The sequence below is a fragment of the Sinohyriopsis cumingii genome, unplaced genomic scaffold (genome assembly GCF_028554795.1).
Source record: "Sinohyriopsis cumingii isolate HCF-2022 unplaced genomic scaffold, ASM2855479v2 utg000573l, whole genome shotgun sequence".
NCBI lineage: Eukaryota > Metazoa > Mollusca > Bivalvia > Unionida > Unionidae > Sinohyriopsis > Sinohyriopsis cumingii.
In genome coordinates this window covers 460,507-481,442 of record NW_028315911.1, presented here as the reverse complement: position 1 = coordinate 481,442, position 20,936 = coordinate 460,507, and the positions used below count along the sequence as shown (strand labels likewise).

At 40.9% G+C, this 20,936-nt stretch overlaps 1 protein-coding gene across 1 annotated transcript in view; it reads left to right on the top strand.

The window, feature by feature from the left end:
* Nucleotides 1-20,936, top strand: part of LOC149773779 (deubiquitinase OTUD6B-like) — a 93,012-nt gene that overhangs the window by 42,118 nt on the left and 29,958 nt on the right. Inside the window, exons 6-7 of the mRNA XM_089946023.1 lie at nucleotides 2,199-2,244; nucleotides 13,653-13,758. Coding sequence (XP_089802149.1) covers nucleotides 2,199-2,244; nucleotides 13,653-13,758 — 152 coding nt within the window. The remainder of the gene's footprint in view (nucleotides 1-2,198; nucleotides 2,245-13,652; nucleotides 13,759-20,936) is intronic.

The following is a 20,936-nucleotide window of genomic DNA, read 5'->3' as shown; positions in this document are numbered from 1 at the left end:
TCAGACAGCCAGTATGGCCATGACAGCACATTGTACTGCTCAGACAGCCAGTATGGCCATGACAGCAGCCATCTTGAAACTCTTCCTATCACTTTCCCTCTGGAATGAATGGTCATATCATCATGGAGGTTTCATTAAATGATTTCTTATGATAGCTAGTTGTAACCAAGTAAAATATCTGCCATACACCAATCTTGAAAGTTTTTATATTAATGAAAAGTCATATCAATATGAGCTTTTCACCAGAAGAATGGAAAGTCATATTGACATGGATTTCTTACGATGTCTAGTTGGCCATAACTGAAAATTGTTCTCCTTGGGCTTCCAGTATGTCCACCACAGTGACTGTAATGAAAATTTTGTTATTGCACTCATCCTGAATAGATGGTCATATCAACATGTTTTCACTACAGGACTCTTTATGATGTCTAATTGGTTCTAAGTGAACATTTTACCAACATTATGTCCAGTTTTTCTTATGACTTCTCCTCCTGAATGGAAAGTCCTATCAGCATGGGATTTTTGCCAGAAGACTTCTTATGATGTTGTTGTTGTTGTTGTTGTAGGGTTTAACGCCATTTTTCAGCACGCGATAGGCTATACATGGCGGCCAGTATTAATGGTGGAGGAAGAACCCGGGAAAACCCCGGAAAGAACCACCGACCCACGAGAAGCTACTGGCAAGCTTTCTCACATGTCCACATTAGCCGAATCCGAGACTCGAACCAACGCAGACAGAGGTGAGATGGCAGTGATCCGTAACGAAGAGCGCTTTAGACCACTCGGCCACTCGGGGCCCCTTCTTATGATGTATAGTTGGTCCTGTGTGAAAGATGTGCTGTGTGACTTACAATATGGCCACCTTAGCAGCCTTCTTGAAAGTCTTGTTTTCAGTACTTCTCCTGAATGGATGGTTATATCATCATGAGGGGTTTTCACTGAAAGATTTTTATGATATTGTGTTGGTTCTAATGAAAATGGTGCTGATCTGACATCCAGTATGGCCATCATTGCAGCCATCTTAAAAATCTTATTGTTACTCCCCCTAAGTTGAAAGTCTTATTACAAAGGGGTTTTACCAGAAGACATCTTATGATGTCTAGTTGGACATAAATGAAAATGGTGCTGACTGTACATTCAATATGTCTGTCACAGCTGCTGTCTTACTGTTCCTTCTGAATGGATGTAAACATGGAGATTTTGCTAAAAGACTCATTATGATGTGTAGTTGGCCCTAATTGAAAATGGTGCCAGTCCATTAAGGCCACCACCATAGCCATCTTGAAAATCTTGTCATTATTTTGCCTGAATGATCATAATAGAATGGGGGTTTCACTGAAAGACATTGTTATGATGTCATCATAAATGAAAATAGTGCCAATCTGAATATTACTATTGCAACTTTTCCAAGATAACTGTCTATATCATCGATGTGCTTTCAACAGAAGACTTTTTATTCTGTCTAGTTGGTCCTAAATTGAAATGGTGATATCCAGTACAGTCACCAAGATAACCATTTTTTTAAATCAATTTTCACCAGCAGACTTATTATGATAACATAGTTTGTCCAATATGAAAATGGTGCAAGTCATACATCCAATATGACTGCCACAACAGCTCCCTTGAAATTCTTGCTGTTGCTACTCCCCATGAACGGATGGGGTTTTCACAACAAGACTTCCAGGAACTTGACGGTCCTAAATGAAAATGGTGCCGATCTGACATCCAACATGTCTACCTCATCAGCTGATTTGAAAATCATGCTAATGCTGAAGAGTAGCAGATGTTTCAAAAATCAGCAGTTAAAAGGGAGAAATGGTCTTATCTTGAATTCAGGAAATTGATTTTGGCACATCAACACCTTCAAGGGACTCTTGGTTTTTGTTTGGTTTGTTTTGCTTTCATAAACAATCAACACTTTTTTGCAAACAGAAAATGTCATGAAGTCATTAATAGTTAACAAATGGGTTAATAAAGGACAGCTCAGTCATTATTTCATAATACATAAAGAAATAAAATATGTAACAATATCATCACATCAGTTCCATTCAGTGTAAAATATTGACTCCATTACATAAGTTTCCTTGCTAATTATGTTGCAAAACCTTGTACCAAAAAAGCCAATTTATATGTCTAAACATTTTTGGGCCAGTTCTTGTAAAAGAACTTATAACAACTCAGCTTTTCTTTGTTTTCAGCTTGTACAATGCTATTGGCCATCAGCTCAGCCTGAAAGGAATAGAGGTTTGTTGTGAAGTTTTAAAAGAAAAGTAACTCATGTTGCTATTAATTTGGACTGAGTGTCACTCATGGGTCTGTATGAATGTACCCCTTGCTGCCAAACAATCACTACATTGGAATATACTGTTTGCTTTATAGCGTGGTTTTGACTGGAATGAACAGGAACACTAGACAGGCTACCCACACAGTATGAGGTAATGCTTAATGCACTTAACTTTTCACATTCTGTGAAAACAGACTCATGCATATCAGCACTTTATCTGTGAAGTAAATAACGAAGTTTGTATTTTGCCTTGGCATGGCAGAAACCAATGCTTTGGTTAATCTGAAATGGTAGTCGAAAATTCTTCACGTTATTTGCAGTCCTGCGATGTGTTATCATAAATGTTGTAGTCAAGCAAATCCATAACCACTTATGTATGTATTTTTAAAACTGCCATTGTGTCTGAATAAGGAAGTTTTTCAGTTTATACATATCTCCTTCAAATACATTCCCCCATCACATCACATTTGGATATAAGCCTACTACTGCCTGAATCCAGCCCTATTAGAAAGATGCAAACTTTCCCTGTGTCATCATGTAGACCAAGAGCAAAACCATCTTTCCCTGTGCCATCATGTAGACCAAGGGCAATACTCTTTACCAAAAGCCAATTACCAGCATCATTCTCGTACCACTGGTACAAAACACAGACATCTTTTCTACAAATGTCCCAGCACTAGACCAGAATATTGCAGCAGCTCACATGTTCCTACCATCTTTCTATAAAGTGGACAAGAATGTGCTCACTGTTACTTCCATATTAGTCAGGAATGTAGTATATACTTCCTCTATGCTAGATGTGGCATCATTTGCCTGGCGGAAAAATCAGACAATGACCATAACTGTGAAGTTTCAGCCAGAATTGCTCAGGTAATCAATAGAGCAGCTCATCATTCTATAGCCAATATGTTGACCACTTCTGCCAGTCTGGACATGGTCAGACAAGATGTATGCATCCACTTCACGTTCCTTAAGTCACACTACAGTCTGGTTTTAAGGATGACCCTGTTTGGGTCACCTTTACTCTTTGGAAGAAAGATTGAGGAAGTTCAGAGGTAAGCAGCTCAGGTACTGGCCCTCCAACCTGCTGGCTGAACCTCTCCAGACTTTCAAAAGAATCTCTCATAACCTTGAATAAGGGATGGTAAACAGAATAAAGACAATGGCTTTGTATGGTCTAAAACTCAGTCTAGATCCCATAACAATACCAGGAGACAGTTTAATCAGTCTAGGGGAAGAAATCACCATGGAGGCAAGTTTCTTCACTTTCAAGCCTCCCAGTAACAAAAGTTGACATGGTAACTACACTGACTTTAACCAGTCTACTGGTGGGCAGCCATTTCCAGCCTTTTTCAGTTGATCACCCATTTCTGTCAGAATCATTAGGTGATACAGGTTGCTTCGGAAGGTGTTTGGATTTCATTGATCCAACCCCTCTCTTCACACCTCACACAAATACCGTCAGATGGGGTGAAAGATGCCTTTTTTTACAAAAGCAGATACAGTCGCTTGTCACCAAATGGGCCGTGGAGATTGTGGACAAACCATAATCTTGTTTTTTTTTTACTTTTTCTCATTCAGAAGGCAAACAGAAAGATGAGACGGATCATTAACTTGAGTGGTCTCAATCAGTACATTCTACTACCAAAATTTGAGACGGAGACTGCAAGATCAGTCAGCCTCTCCATCAGAAAAGACACATATGCCATAAGTCTAGATCTGACTGACATATTTTCACATCCTTATCCATCCAGTGTTGGGGAAATTCTTTCGGTTTGCTTACTGCAACAACGTTTCTTTTGGTGTCAATATCAGCCCTTGAGCTTTTACCAAGATTATGATTGCATCATCACCCTGTTCCCATTGACTTCATCTGCAGTGATGGCAGCATATTTGGATGACATCCTTCAGAAACATGGTAAGTTTGATTCTACTCAAAGGCAGGAATCACCTCCACTCACTGTTACCATCACCTCAGTTTTCTTGTCAACTGGTACATATCCGACCTTCATGCATCCCAATGTTTTGTCCACATGGGTATGGAATTTCTCACCAACCTCAGTCAGGTATAACTATCACGCAAATGCATAACCCAAATTATAGTCTTTTTCCAACTAAATTCAGTTTCAGCACAAGAATTCTTGCAACTCTCAGGATTATTTAATGCAGCAGCAGACTTGATTCTGCTCTCCCATCTCTTTATGCGCCCCTTACAGATGACATTGGTAGCTCAGTGGTGCCCATTCTTTGGTCCCCTAGATCAGCAAATCATAATCACACCTACATTACGATCCTTCCTCAGTCAAAGGCACAGTCAGGGCTGGCTTATCTCGGAGGTCTTTCTGGAGAAGCTACAAGCAGAAATGACAGTTTGTATGCCAGTACAAATGGGTGGGGTGCCCAATTGATGCCAGATTTTTTTTTGCTATGGTCAGCGGCACATGGGAACCAGAGGATCATGAACTCCACATCAACCTTCTGGAAGTGAAAGCTGTTATCAACTCCTTTGATTTTTGGAATGAGCATCTGAAGAAAAGTCATCATATTGGACAACTCGGTTATGGTGGCCTACACCCAAAATAAGGGGAACCAGATCACGTGTTCTGATTTTCTGTTATTTTCATTGGTGTGAAGAAGTCAATATCAGTCTACAAATCTGACATTCCTGGCAAACTCAATGTACAAGCAAATGCACTATCCAGGAAGGGTCAAGTCATTCACATGGAATGGTCTCCATCCATCAGTTATTCTTCAGATTTGGGGTCATCCGACTATAGATGTGTTTGCGACAAGTTGGAACTAAGACTTTCCCTTCTTTGTCTCCCCATTGTCAATAAGCTGGGAAGGGATATGGTCATTAGCCTACCCTCCCACAGTTTTGCTGCCAAAAATAATCCAAAAATTATGGGGTCATATTTGCAAAATGATTCTGATATATAAAAAAAAAACCTTTCAAATCGGACAAGTCATGGGTCAGTGGGTCACAAATCTATTAGATTCAGCTATGGATATACCCAGGAAGATTCTGGCTAGACCGAATCTTCTCAAGCAAGCCTGGTTGCAAGTATTCCCCTCCTCCAGAAACTCATTTATTAGGACAGCCCTGTGAAACAGACAGTTCAAATCTTCTGTTGTGGAGAGTTGTTGTTATAGGGTTTAACACTATTTTTCAGCATAAGATAGGCTATACATGGTGGCCAGTATAAATGATGCAGGAAGAACCCTGGAAAACCCCAGGAAGAACCATCGACCCACGAGAAGCTACTGGCAAGCTTTCTCATGTGCACACGTTAGCCGAGCCTGATACTCAAACACACGCAGACAGAGTTGAGATGGCAGTGATCCAGAACTGTGAGCACTTTAAACCACTTGGCAACTCATGGCCCCTCTGTTGTAGAGAGAACCTCACGAGTTAGAAGGCCCTCCACACTGAAAGCCGATGAAGGAAAATGGAGGGTGTTCAGGGAATGGTGTAAAACTTGTAGTGCTGCTCCATTGAGTGCTTCATTTGCCCATCTTGTCGATATTTTGCTCTGGTTCTTCAATGATGAAAAGTTGGCACCAATTACTATCAAAGGCTACTGCTGAATCATCTCTGACACTTTCAGACATCATGGCAGACAGGATATAGGTCATGATAAGGACCTATCAGATTTGCTTGCTCATTTTGATTTACCACAGCACAAATCACTGACCCTATTTCCCAAATGGAATCTTTCTTGGGTTCTAACCTGGCTTACTGCCAGTTAGTTCGAGCCTTTAGCTCATACTTCACTGAAATTACTATCACACAAGACCTGTTTTCTGATAGCCTTAGTGTCAGTATGCAGGATAAGCCTTTTCTCCTTCAAATACGTTCCTCGATCACATTAACGTTAGGGATATAAGCCTGCTACCTCTTGAATCCAGCCCTACTAAAAGACGAAAATTCGTCTTTTCTGTCTATCTCATATAGACCAAAGGGCAATAACTCGTGCCCCTTACCTCCCCTTGCCACCGCCAGGTGTCACTAGTTTTTAAGCTTCGCTTGTACTGATAACATGTACATTATACCTCCAAACAATCCAAGCCATCTTAGCATTAAAATGGACCATCCGAAGTTAAATTTGGATTTATTGCGTTGGACAATCATTCTTCTACAGGTTGTATACATTATTTTAACAATTTTTTCAAAATTGAGTGACTTTGTCACCCTTACAGATTTCGTCTACTGAAGACCATGTTACACACGCTCTCGCTGAACTCGTGTTGTCAATTAAGAGTTAACGTGACACTGACTAATTTTGCTTACTCCGTTAGTAATGGTTGTGGTATTAGCGAATTAATAACATGCTGAATTGCTAATTTGTGCTTTGTTTTCTTTTCTTGTATCGTTTCAGTAGAAATGTCAACCAAATGCATGAAATGCAAAAAGTTCAAAGCAAAAGAAGACAACCATGACTCTTGTATTGTAATGTACCAATTGTACATCATCTATACCATGCAGCGTTTGTAATACTTGGACAGAGCAAATGTGGGCTGATGTAGTCCAGAAGGCAGCAAAAGGGAGGGATAGACGGAATAAGTTGAAGAAAGATAGCATTGATGTCCTCAGTATACATCCGAAGACAGCCTCCATTGCGAGTCTTGTGGGGGACGTTGGGGCCCCCCCCTCCACCTAAAGTTCGTCGTTTGCAACCGTCAGCCACAGTAACATCAGCGGCAATGGAGGAAAATAATGTTGACAGGGTACAACAGTCCACCTTTGAACAGATGCGTCGTTTGGTCCAGGAAACGACGACGCAGCTATTGACATCAGACCAGATATTACCCTTATTTCCCTCGCTCACTTCCACAGCTTTTTCTGACTCTTTCGGGGAATGTTTCCCCAATTTTAGGCTGCCCAGTGGGCATAAGTCCCCCCGCATGTCCGAGCATGGCCTTCGGGCCTGTAAGTCAGGACGCATGGGGTTTTTACCAGATCCATTGGATCCATTTCGTTATACAACCTCTATGTCACCGGCTGTCCAGCTGTCCCAGCATGATGACCCTATTGCTAAAACGGTCCGACCAAATATGATTTACGGGGATCTTAGTGATAAATCCGTCCGTCAAGCTGTACCGCCAGCAACATACCAATACTATGGCAGAGATTTTAGTGAGAAATCTGTCCATCCAGCCGGGCCATTGGAGCAGCCGGTACCAGTGATAGCAGGACCATCGCCAACATTCAGGCCGACCACAAGCCAGACAAACCAGCCGGCAGGGCCGGCCGTCCATATGTTCATGACTTATACACAAGGGAGAGTTAGTGACAGTGTCAAGGATGACGGAATCGCGTCATCTATGCCACCTGGTATGCTCTATCCAGAAATGTAAGCTATTCCAGAACACGACTCGGCACACAGTGAGGGTGACAAAACTCCTGCAGATCAGCCGTACACAGATCCAACCATGGAACGGACTGAGTTTGGCTTCAAGGCGGCAGTGGAAGAAATTTATAGGGTGTTGGCAACTTCAGAATGCCCTCCACCTCCTACCGCCACTCAAGACTACAAAGTTAAGGTGTCTGTAAATCTTGATGGGGAGGAAGAGACGCTGTCCTTCCGGCTCCTTCCCCAGTCAGCAAAAAATTAAGGAGATCAGTGATCGTCTATCAGGACAAATAGGTGATCCGGGGAATGCTAAAGCGTTCTTTTCAGAAAGCCAAGTACCAGCAACATTCTCGTGTCGCTGGTACAAAACTCATTCAGACGCCTTCAGTATGGATCTTCCGGCCCTGGACACTGTTTTACAAAGTGGACAAAAATGTGTTCCATGCCACGTCAAAGCTAGTCCGGAACGTAGTCGCTACGTCTTCAGTGTTAGACTTGGCCTCATTAGCCATTTTCTGACTCGCAGAAAAATCCGACAATGACCACGCTTAGGAAGCAACGGCCCGGATTGCTAGAGTTATTAACAGGGCAGCTCACCATTCCATGGCTAATGCGTTGACAGCTTCTGCCAACTTAGACCTGATACGACGTGACGCATGTCTGAGGTCCACGTTGCTCAAGCCCCATCATGCTCTGGCTTTACGGATGACTCCATTTGGGTCGCCTTTACTCTTTGGAGGAAAAATTGAAGAAGTTAGCAAGCAGGCAGCTCAGGAACTGCCCCTCCAACTCACCGCCCAACCCTCGCAGGCGTTTAGAAAAAATCCCCTGCCACAGCGGAGGGATGATTGGCGGACCAGGGATAAGGGATCCTTACAATCAAATGTGCAGTATAGATCCCAACCCAATGCCAGGAGACAACAGTCTAATCAAGCTAGGAGGCAACCATACAGAGGCGGTTAGAAACAAAGTTTCTCCGTCTTCAAGCCTCCTAACTCTAAAAGTTGACATACCCTCCCCACCACCCGCGGACAGCCTACCTGTGGGCGGCTGCCTCCTGCAATTTCAGGACCACTGGACCACCTTTATTCCTCAGAACGATTGGGTGATCCAGGTCATTTCGGAGTGGCTTCGGATTTCATTTATCCAACCCCCTCCCCTGTCCTCCTCTCCCCTTTTCACAGATGTACCGTCCGATCAGGAGAAGGATACCTTTCTACAACAGGAGATACGGTCGCTCATAGAAAAATGGACGGTGGAGATTGTGAAAAAACCGCAATCACCGGGGTTTTATTCCGGGCTGTTTCTTATCCAGAAGGCAAACGGCAAGTTGAGGCCGATCATCGACCTGAATCGCCTCTACCAATACATTTTACCACCAAAATTCAAGATGGAAACGGTGAGATCAATCCATCTTTCCATCTGGCGGGACGAGTATGCCGTCAGTCTAGATATGACCGACGCATATTTTCACGTCCCTATCCACCCCGCGTCACGGAAATTTCTCCGATTCGCTTACCGCAACGCGGTTTATCAGTTCCAGGTCCTACCCTTTGGCCTCAACATCAGCCCTTGGGCTTTTACCAATGTTATGGATTGCGTCGTCACCCTGTTCTGCTCAACTTCATCTACAGGGACGGCAGTGTACTTGGACGACATCCTCCAGAAACATATGGTAAGTTCTATTCTGCTCAAAGGCAGAAATGATCTTTTAGCACTTTTAGATCATCTAGGCTTTCTCTTGAACTGGAAAAGGTCCGATCTCCGTCCATCCCAGCGTTTTGTCCATCTGGGTATGGAGTTTCTCACCGATCTGAATCTGGTACGGCTTCCTCGCGCTCGCATAATCCAGATCGTCGAACTTGTCGAGTCTGTTTCCAACAGGACGTGGATTTCAGCGAGAGAATTCTTGCAACTCCTCGGATTATTCATTGTGGCGGCAGACTTGATCCCACTTGGCCATCTTTTTATGCGTCCCTTACAAATGACATTACTGGCACAATGGCGCCCCTTTTCAAGTCCCCTCAATCAAACAATAATGATCACGCCCGAGATACGATCATTCCTGTGTAAGTGGCACAACCCCGTTTGGCTGTCCACGGGGATTCCTCTGGAGATGCCCCAAGCGGAGATAATGGTATGTACCGACGCCAGTACCTACAGTTGGGGTGCCCACCTGTTGCCGGACTTCGCTACAGTCAGCGGCACGTGGAAGCCAGGGGAGTGGCCTCTCCACATCAACCTTTTAGAAATGAGGGCTGTCATGAATGCCTTTCATTTCTGGAAGGATCAACTCTCAGGAAAAACTGTCCTCGTTATGTCAGATAATTCTGTGGTGGTGACTTACCTCCTCAAACAAGGAGGCACCAAATCACCAGACCTGTGCATTCTGATCTGGCAGTTTCTACGTTGGTGCGACAACCTCCACATCAACATACAAATCAGACACATTCCCGGCACATTCAATGTCTTGGCCGACACTCTATCCAGAAAAGGTCAAGTCATTCACACGGAATGGTCACTCCATCAATCAGTCTTTCTTCGGATTTGCACACTTTGGGGGTGTCCGATGATCGATCTTTTTGCGACAAGGTGGAATCGCAAGTTGCCCATCTTCGTCTCTCCGGTTCCAGACCCAGAGGCTTGGGCCATGGACGCTCTGTCACTCAGGTGGGAGGGGTTGTGGGCATTCACCAACCCTCCCACGGTTTTGGTACCGAAAATAATCCAGAGGTAACGGGTCAGAACTGTCAGATGATTCTGATTGCCCCTCTCAGATGGAACAAGTCCTGGGTCACCAATCTACTCGATCTAGCAATAGATCTACCCAGAAAGATTCCAACCAACCCAAATTTTCTCAAACAACCGTGGTCACGGGTGTTCCACCCCTGCCCGGACCGTCTTCTTCTTCACGCTTGGCTCTTGTCCGGACAGCCTTGCGAGACAAACAATTTAAACCTTCGATTGTGGAGAGAATCTCAAGAGCAAGAAGGCCCTCCACTCTGAAGGCTTATGAGGGAAAGTGGCGTGTTTTCAGGGACTGGTGCCATATCAATAACATTGTCCCTTTGATTGTCTCAATCCCTCAACTGGCTGACTTTTTTCTCTGGCTTTTCGAGGAGAAACAGTTGGCCCCAATTGCTATCAAAGGCTACCGCTCCATGATATCAGACACATTCTGCCATCATGGTAGATGTGATATTGGGCATAACAAAGATCTATCAGATCTTTTAGCCAATTTTGATTTCAATCGACCAAAATCCCTCACCCTGTTTCCAAAATGGAATCTGTCCTGGGTTTTAACATGGCTCAATTCAGACAAATTTGAACCTTTAGCCCACACTTCATTAAAGGTACTATCATACAAAACATGTTTCTTGATAGCCTTAGCTTCAGCATGCAGGGTGAGCGAGTTACATGCCCTTTCCAGTGACCCGAACTTTCTTCAGTTCAGATCAGATGGTTCGGTGGTCCTCCTGATGCAACCAGGCTTTGTAGCCAAAAATAGGTTATCATCCATTGGCAATCAAAGAATCGTCATTCGCTAGCTCTCTTCCATAGATAAGTCAAGAGCAGCAGCCATGCAAGATCCTGTTCGTGCACTCAAGCACTATTTAAAATGCACAGAGGCGTGTTGGGACACATGTAAGTGCCTCTTTCTTCCGGTCAAAGCTGGTAAACGGGATATCACCCCTCAAGCCCTTGCTTCATGGCTGAAGTGGGTTATATGCTCAGCGTACTCTGAGGTCTCACAAGATCAGAGTCGCCTCATGAAGATTACAGCTCATGAGATTAGAGCAATCTCGGCGAGCCTTGCATTCGAACGCAATGCTTCGATCCGAGATATAATAGAAGCTGTTGGCTGGCATGCAGAGTCAACCTTCTCCAGTTTTTATCTCAGAGATTTGGCTTTGCAGAGGCAAACCTTGAATCTGGTAGGTCCGGTGTCGGCAGCCCAGATGACCACCAGACCCATTTAAAACAATCAGCACAGCCTATCAGCTTCACTGGATTCGCCAGTGAAATTTCGTAGGTAAGAAGATTTCAATAGCTATCTTCTTAACCGTATATAGGGGTCACATATCACGGGACCCTAGGCTGTGTTGCTGATGAAATTATGAGAACGGGTTATCTTTCAGATGGGGAATCCAGCCATCATTCCCTAGAAGGTACCCGGGGTGGAGGTAGGATGCTCAGCATTCCCTCCTCCTATTACCTATTCTCCTAACGTTAATGTGATCAGGGAATGTATTTGAAGGAGAAAGCAAATTTTTAGTAAATTATGTTTCTCCGAGAATACTTACCCGATCACATTACTTAAAAACCCTCCCAACCACCGCGCCATGCAAGCATCCTCGTATAATATATATCGCTCAGCTTAAAAAACTAGTGACACCTGGTGGTGGCAAGGGGAGGTATGGGGCAAGAGTTATTGCCCTTTGGTCTATATGAGATAGACAGAAAAGACGAATTTTCGTCTTTTAGTAGGGCTGGATTCGAGAGGTAGCAGGCTTATATCCCTAACGTTAATATGATCGGGTAAGTATTCTCGGAGAAACATAATTTACTAAAAATTTGCTTTCTCTGGATCCAGACCTGATGGTTCCATAGTCCTCTTGAAATGACTGGGATTTGTAGCTAAAAAGATTACCGTCTTTAGTGCAATCAAAAAATTGTCATATGCTTTCTCTCCTCCGTAGATAAATCAAGATCAGCAACCATACTAGACCCTGTTCAGTCACTCAAGCTTTACTTGAAACGCATGGAGACAAGTCGAGACTCGCCAATGACTCTTCCAGTAAAAGCCAGAAAACAGGATATCACGCCTCAGGCCCAGTCTTCTTGGCGGAAGTGGGTTATATGCAAAGCATATTCCAAAATATCACAAGATCAATCTCATCTCATGAAGAGTTATTGCCCTTGACCTATATGAATATACTGGAAAAGACATTTTCCATCTTTTTAGTAGAGAGTAGTAGGCTTACATCATAATGTAATGTAATTGGGTAAGTATTCTCAGAGAAACACTTAAAAATTTGCTTTCTTATGCATAGCAGCTCACAAGGTTATGGCACTTGTACTAACATGCAAGCCAAAACATTCTCTATCTTTTATCTCCAAGACCTTTAAAAGCAAAGTGCTTAATTTGACATAGCTGGACCTGTATCAACTGCACAACAGGCTACCTTTGCAATTTGTTTGGCAGCATCGTAACTCAGATTTTACTGTTTATATAAAACACAATGCATGATCATTTCATTTATCCAAATAGTGTTCAAGTGTGATTCATTTGTAAAGCTGATTAGGAAGCAATTAGCTATCAATATTATCAGCAACACCCAACAAATAAAAATTTCAGAACTGGTTGATGGAGTTTTACTTTGTGAAACACACCAGCAAATACAAAAGGTGGGAAAAGGCAATTAATTCTTTGCAAATATTGCAACCAACATATTGACATACATCAACTTGGTTCTGACTAGGATTATTTAGATAATCAAGCAGAGAAGGTTGAACACCAGTACCATCCAGTCTCTAGTGTCAGTAGTGATGAACACTAATGACACTTGCATTAACTTCAAATCCCTTATTGAATTTTTATTTAAATTGTAACAGTCACAGTGTTGTGTGACAAATACTTTTTAAAAAGGGGAACATTTTGGGCATACAGAAATTGGAGTCTGGGCTTGTGGAATTTCAGTCAAGGTTTGTGATTTTTCTTAAAGCTAGAACAAGTCTGAAAAGATAGGAATTGCAAGGTAGTGGATATACTCCTAATGTATTATGCTTGGGGAAATTAAATGGATGAAACATATCTCCAAACTTTTGACATTTTAAAATTTATCATTAATACTGCAGTCTGCATGAATTAGGCCGTAGTAGAAGATTCTATAATTATGAGTTTAGTGATTTAAAATAATGAAATTATAATCTTATACCATCATATTACAAACATTATGCATTTACATTAGTACATAAATTAATAAATTAATTTTGGTTTAATTAAACAACAGGCTTCTAATGAAGGTTTACGGCAACAGACAGCCGAGTACATGCAGAATCATGAGGTGGACTTCATGCCCTTCTTGACGAAGGAAAATGGAGACTGCTACTCACATGGTTTGTATATTATTCTCATGTTAATTAAATTTTTGTTCTGCATATTGACCTGGGCTGGATAAATCTTTCTCAAGGGATAGACAAGTTAAAGCACAACCTGTGGCATCATTCACTTGATGTCATTGTTGCACAAATTATTCCAATAAATATAAGATTTCACATATGAATGATAAATAGCTCCAGGTTAGAATTTTCTGAAAATCTGATATCTTCGTTTGTATTATGAACTACCATTTTCTGATCTCTATCACAACAGTGCCAAAATCTGGAACTACTTTATGAACTTACATAAAATTTATGAACCACACCCCCAATTATTGAGACCAGTAAACAGAATTGATATTATTCCGACAAGTGTATTGTCAAATAGTTAGCATAGTTTCAAAATGTTTACAGCAACTAAAGTTCCGCTGTTTTTTTGTGTGGAAACATTTAAATGTATATTGAACTACCAACCCAGTTGTCAGTTTGAGATTTGCAGACCATCTTTGAGTGCCAAATCATCTGCGTCCCGTTTGAATAGTCTGGTCATTTAAATGTTTCATTGTGTAAAACTGATGAAATGGAACATCATACACAGACTTCCCCAGACTGAAGAGGATTTGAATTATTGACATTGCTTTTGTGTAAACAATGTGAACACATTAATCTGAATACACTTGTATGATGTGTATCCAAAAATTGGACAGTTTATCAAGATGATAATAATAATGAGGACTTTGTATAGCACCTAATCTTTAGAAGCTCTAAGCGTTTTACAACATTAGACAACACCTATACATAAAAAACAAATATAATGATATTATTACAGAAAACAAACACCATGAAATTAGAAAACATAAAAACATGCTGTAAATATTTAAGGTAGGGAACATTATTATGTCTTTAAGTTTGTTCTTGCAGTTGAAATAATTGAGTTTTAAGAGTACTATTGAATGGGATTACTGTGTCTTTGTGTCTAAGTTCAGTGGTCAATTCCTTCCATGTTGCTGGGCCCTGGTATGCAAAAGAACATTGTCCGTATGACTTTGTTTTCATAGTGGGAATAATGAGTATACGATTGTCAGAAGAGGTGTGCAAGTATTTTGCTGGTGTGTACACATGGGTGAGGTCGAATAGTTATGTTGGACTGGAGTCCGTCAGTGAAATGTAGCACAGAGAACAAATTTTGTGTTTGATTCTGGATCAAATGGATAGCCAGTATAGGGTACAGAGCAGCAGGGAGGTGTGCTCTGATCGTGGTACTCTAAGTATGATCTGAGCAGCTGTGTTTTGAAGTTTCTGAAGTAAATATTGAGATGAACCAGACAGAATTGAGTTACAATAGTCCAGTCTTGAAAGTGCTAATGAACATACAAGTGTTTTAGCAGCATCAACTGAAAGATATTTGCGAATGGAGCTGATGCGTCTCAGCTCAAGATATGCAGCCTTGCATATGTTCATGACATGTTGGTGCAGTGTGAGAGTGCTGTCCAAAGTGACACCTAGGTTTTGTACTGACTGTGTGAATTTAATGTTGGTGTTACTGATATTTATTGTTTGAGGTAAAGGATGTGACTGAGAAAGTCTTTGTGTTGTGATCAGAATGGCCTGAGTTTTATCACCATTCATCTGTACCTTGTTACATGTCATCCATGATTTCACATCAGAAATGCACCTCTCTACACCTTGGATGATGACATCAACTTCAGTTGGGTGGCTAGATTTGTAGATTTGGGTGTCGTCAGCGTACAATTGGTGAGACACTGGATGATGATCTATGACACTTGAGAGTGGCTGAGTGTACAGAATGAAGAGAACAGGTCCAAGAACAGTCCCCTGTGGAACACCACGACATAGATCAACTGGGCTGGAGTGTATTCCATTTGCAGACACAATTTGTGTCCTGTTGACCAAGTAGGACTTGAACCACAGTAAGGCTGCATCATGAATGCCAAATACATGCTGGAGACAGTGAAGTAATATATCATGGTCTAATGTGTCAAATGCTGCAGACAAATCAAGGAGGGTGAGGACTGTAATCTTTCCGCTATCCAAAGCAGAGAGAATGTCATTAACTACTTTTAGAAGAGTAGTTTCAGTACTGTGGCAAGGGCAGTATGCAGATTGTACATTGCTAAAAAGACTGTTTGAATTCAGATGAGATACAAGTTGGGATAGAACAACAAGATGTGTTATGCAATGCCTCATTACCTAAAATCTTGCACGCATGTATGTATGTATGTATGTATGCATGCATGCATGTATGTATGTATGTATGTATGTATCTATACACAATCAGTACAATATGCTAATCAAGAAAGCTGTGAGATGTGCCATTAGTAGATCACATTTGATACAGCTCATTTGATGTCAAGGTCACTCAAGATGACAGAGCTTTTTTGATACAGCTCATTTGATGTCAAGGCCACTCAAGATGACAGAGCTTTCCTGATCAATACACAAATAATACATTTGTATGTTGCAAAATTAAGTCTAATATGGTTGAGAAGAAATAAAAATCTTCCCAATATATATGAACAGGGTTATGAAATCAAGCCAGGGGAATCAGATTTGTGCCAGGGTTGACACAGATGTTGTATACTAAAGTTATATTACCTTATCATGCCCGTGGATATAAAAAGTATTATATTTCCTTGTCATGCCCAAGGATATAGAAAGTGTTATATTTCCCTGTCATGCCCATGCATATGAGGTTTGTTTCCTTGTCTTGCACATGCATATGAGGGTTATGTCTCATTGTCATGCCCATGTTTATGATGAGGGTTATATTTTCTTTGCCATGTCCATGCATAATGAGAAGGGTCATATTTCCTTGTCATGCCTATGGGTATATACATGGGTTATATTTCTTCATTATGCTCATGCATAATGAGGAGGTTTATTTTTCCTTGTCAAGCCCATGCTTATGAAGATTTCTGTATTTTCTCTTCATACCCATGCATATGTGAAGGCTTATAATTCCTTGACATTCCTATGCATATGAGGTTTGTTTTCTTATCACACCCATGCATATGAGAGGTTTATATTTTATTGTTATGCCCATGCATACGAGAGGTTTATATTTTATTGTTATGCCCATGCATACAAGTAGGGTTATATTTCCTTGTCATGCCCATGCATATGAGAGGTTTATATTTTATTGTTATGCCCATGCATACGAGAAGGGTTATATTTCTTGTCATGCCCATGCATATGAGGAGGGTTATATTTCCTTGTCATGCCTATGCATGTGAGGAGGGTTATATATCCTTGTCATGCCCTTGCATGCAAGGAGGTTTGTTTCCTGATTATAACCATGCAAGTGAAGAGGGTTATATTTCCTTGTCATGCCCATGCATATGAGAGGTTTCAGGGCTAAGCAAATTTTTTTTTTTGACCACTAGTCCAGGACAAGTGGTTTCAGAAAATTCACTAGTAACATCTTTCTCTTCACTAGTCCCACCTTACTCTTCACTAGTCCCACCTTACTTTTCACTGGTCCCACCTTACTTTTCACTGGTCCCAAAATGGTAATCACTTGCCAAGATTTGATGAGACGTATCTACTTAATCCATAGAATAAAAAAACAAACAAAATAATATACAACATAATTATTTCTTAAAAGAATTTAATTTTTCAAAAACATTGGTTGTTATAAATTTGGCTTCTTCAGGTTCATGTATATATGTTTTAGCTGATGGATTTGAAAATATGTCCATGTATATGTCAGTAGTAAAGTGGGGTACATTAGCATCAATGGGAATTAGCATTACAGAGACCCCTGGGTCAGATTAGCGTCAAGGGAAATTTAACATGGAGAAAAATCATGGGTCAGATTAGCGTCAAGGGAAATTAACATGGAGAAAAATCGTGGGACGGTTTAGCGTCAAAGGAATTTAAACAGGGTGGGACTTTATAGCGTCAAGGGAAATTGAACATGGGATTTTTTTTTTTTTTTTTTTTTAAATTTTTTTAAAAAAGGGGTAGGCAATGGAAAGGCTATCTCTTTTCGAGAAATATGGCTGGCCCTGAAAAGGGCCTTTGGGTTTTCTTCTTCTTCTTCTGCTTCTAGTTTCTTCTTTTTCTCCACCAAGTTCTTATTTTATCTCCAACACTCTTTCTCTTCTTTTCTTTCTTTTTTTTCTCCTGCTCTTCTTTCTTCTTCTCTTCCTCCTCTTCTTTCTTCCTCTTTTCATTTTCTTCTTCTTTTTCAATTTTTTCATTCCATGCTCTCATCCTTATCCTTTCCTCTTCATCCTCCTTCTCCTCCTTTATTTCTTTCAACAGATTACTGATGATTACCTTCATTTTTCGTAAATTGTTTATCTCCATCTTCACTCGATGGGGACTATAAGAATAGTGATCCTCGTTTAGGTTAACCAACATTTGCTCTATCATTCCTAAATTGTCGAGGACGTTTTGCAATTTTTCCATTTTGTCCATTTGGTTAGAAGCCATCTTCTTTTTTTATTCTTTGCAGAATGGTTTGAACAACGAATACTGTGGGTTCTTATACGAAAAGCGCGGACATGAAGGAAAACATCCCCCTACTTTTTCATTTCATATAATAAAACCCTAACTATACTCTCCACATACGCTAAGAAACAATAAACAAAATCCATAATCTACTATCCACACAATCGTACGTGAGCGCTTACAAAACCCAAACTATACTCTTCACATACGCTAACAAACAATAAACAAAATCCATAATCTACTATCCACACAATCGTACGTGAGCGCTTACAAAACCCAAACTATACTCTTCACCTACGCTAAGAAACAATAAAGAAACCCATAATATTCACACAAACATACCTTAGCTCTTACAAGCACCAACACACAAACACATACCCTCACACTATCTTAAAAAAGAGTTAGTGTTTATATTCACACTACTCTACCTACACATTGGCAAATTGATGGTTATTTCTTTTCTAGAGTATTGGGTAGCCCTGAAAAGGGCTGTTTTTTTGTTTGGAACTTCATGGACACCTGGTTAATGGTGGCACCTTCCAGGCCTGGCGCCGCATACACATCTTATCCCCCAGTTACTTTTTACCTTTTGGGGGGAGAGAGCAGAGGCAGGATATGTCGCTTCAGAATCCCAATTTTCGCTCTCTGGGATTCTGAAATTTCTTCTTCTTCTTCTCTCCTTTTCCTCCTCCTCCTCTTCTTTGTATCTTCTCTCCTCCTCTTTGTATCTTCTTTCCTCTTCTTCTTTATATCTTCTCTCCTCCTCTTCTTTGTTTCTTCTTTCCTCCTCCCCTCTTATCCTTCCCTCCTCCACAATGGCTTCCACGGCCAGTTCATTTAATATGCGCCTGGCATATTCCAGATGCACATGAAGTTCCAACAGTTTCTCCAGTCTCGTGTTCATTTTTGGTGTTGATCAATCAACAAGGGTAGCTGGACTGCCGAACGAGTTTCAATTTATAGTGAAAGCGCGGACGTGAACGAAAACATCCCCTAAAAACATAAAATTGATCTTACCTAGATCATGACCATAAAACAATGCGCCGACCTAAAAGAAACACTCACTCACTTTTTTATGCTACCCATCACTGTTTTAAAATTTTTTATAAATCACTTCAATAGACTATCCACATACGCAAAGCAATCCAATCTAACTCCAAATATACACCTCAAACACCAAAAAAGACATCATTTTAATCTACTATCCATACCAACTTACTTAACCACTTACAAACACAAACACACAAACACATACCCTCACATTTTTTTAAAAAAGAGTTATTGTTTATTTTCACACTACTCTACCTACACACATTGGCAAATTGATGGTTATTTCTTTTCTAGAGTATTGGGTAGCCCTGAAAAGGGCTGTTTTTTTTGTTTGCTATGGCATTCTTTTTAGTTTCTAAGAATGCGATGTCCTCAGAGGATAGACTTTCTGGCGATAGGTCTGCTTCTTCGGAAAGAGAAGAAGAACTCTTTGGTGTCGATACGACAATCGACAAAGCCTCTGTCAGCTTCAGGTTGCTGCTGCTGCTCTTGTTGTTGTTTTTGCTGCTGTCTCTGAAGTCTGTACTTCTCTGTCCATTCTTCTTTTTCCCTGTTCATTTCTTCTCTGAAGAGCTCTTCTATCAGGTCTTCAGTGATTTTTAACATTCTCACATTCTCTATTTCTTCTGGCTTCGGTATCAGACTGTGTCTGACCCTATGCAAATTCACGTAGGCTTCGTTGAGTTTAGCTAGTTTGGAGCACATCTTCTTAGGAGGATGAGTCGACAATGGATGGTTAGACTGGAAACAACCCGGTTCTTAAAGTCAAAGCACGGACGTGAAGGAAAACATCCCCCACACGGTTTTTGAGTCACAACGTTTAGTGAGTGTCATGAGAGGGATAGTAAGAAATGAAAGAGCATCAATCCAACATTCTTATAGCTAAACAAAAGACAAAGGCATTTTTTTCAAAACACAACATTTTTTATTGAAAAATCACTTAACACTAAACAACAATTCTAACATTTTTAACAATAATCCAACAATATAACATCAAACAATTTTTTCAAAACACAACATTTTTTATTCAAAATTACTTAACACTAAACAACAACTCTAGCATTTTTAACAATAATCCAACAATATAACATCAAACAATTTTTTCAAAACACAACATTTTTTATTCAAAAATCACTTAACACTAAACAACAACAACTCTAACATTTTTTAACATTAATCCAACACTAAAAGTTTCTCCACTAGGTAAAGAGGGATAACAGTCTTCCATGGTTTCTAGTAATCTAGGATGACTTCTCTCAAACTGTTGATTTCTATGGTATTATCGAATTCTGCATACAGGATGACGTTCACCGTTTCATCAGGGTCTCGGTCTTTAAACTGAATTTCCACACGAATCTGGCCGGATTTTATAGGGTGGAAATGTCCCTCGTCGCTGCCTTGGTCTGGAGTGAAATCGAAAGCCCACAAAGCGTAGCCTCCTGCATAATCCTCGTATGTAATACCATGACTGGTATTGGTTCCTAACTGTCCGGTGGCTTCATACAGGGACAAGTACGATCTCAAGTAATTCTTCTTGGTAAAGTCAGGTTCGAAAGGTCGGGTACACAAGGTCTTGCCATCGCGACTGACTTCGATTTTGGACACGCCAAAGTGTTGAAAGTAGAAAGGATTTTTTTCGGCAGGTCCGTTGAAGGCTGTATTCTCGGTGA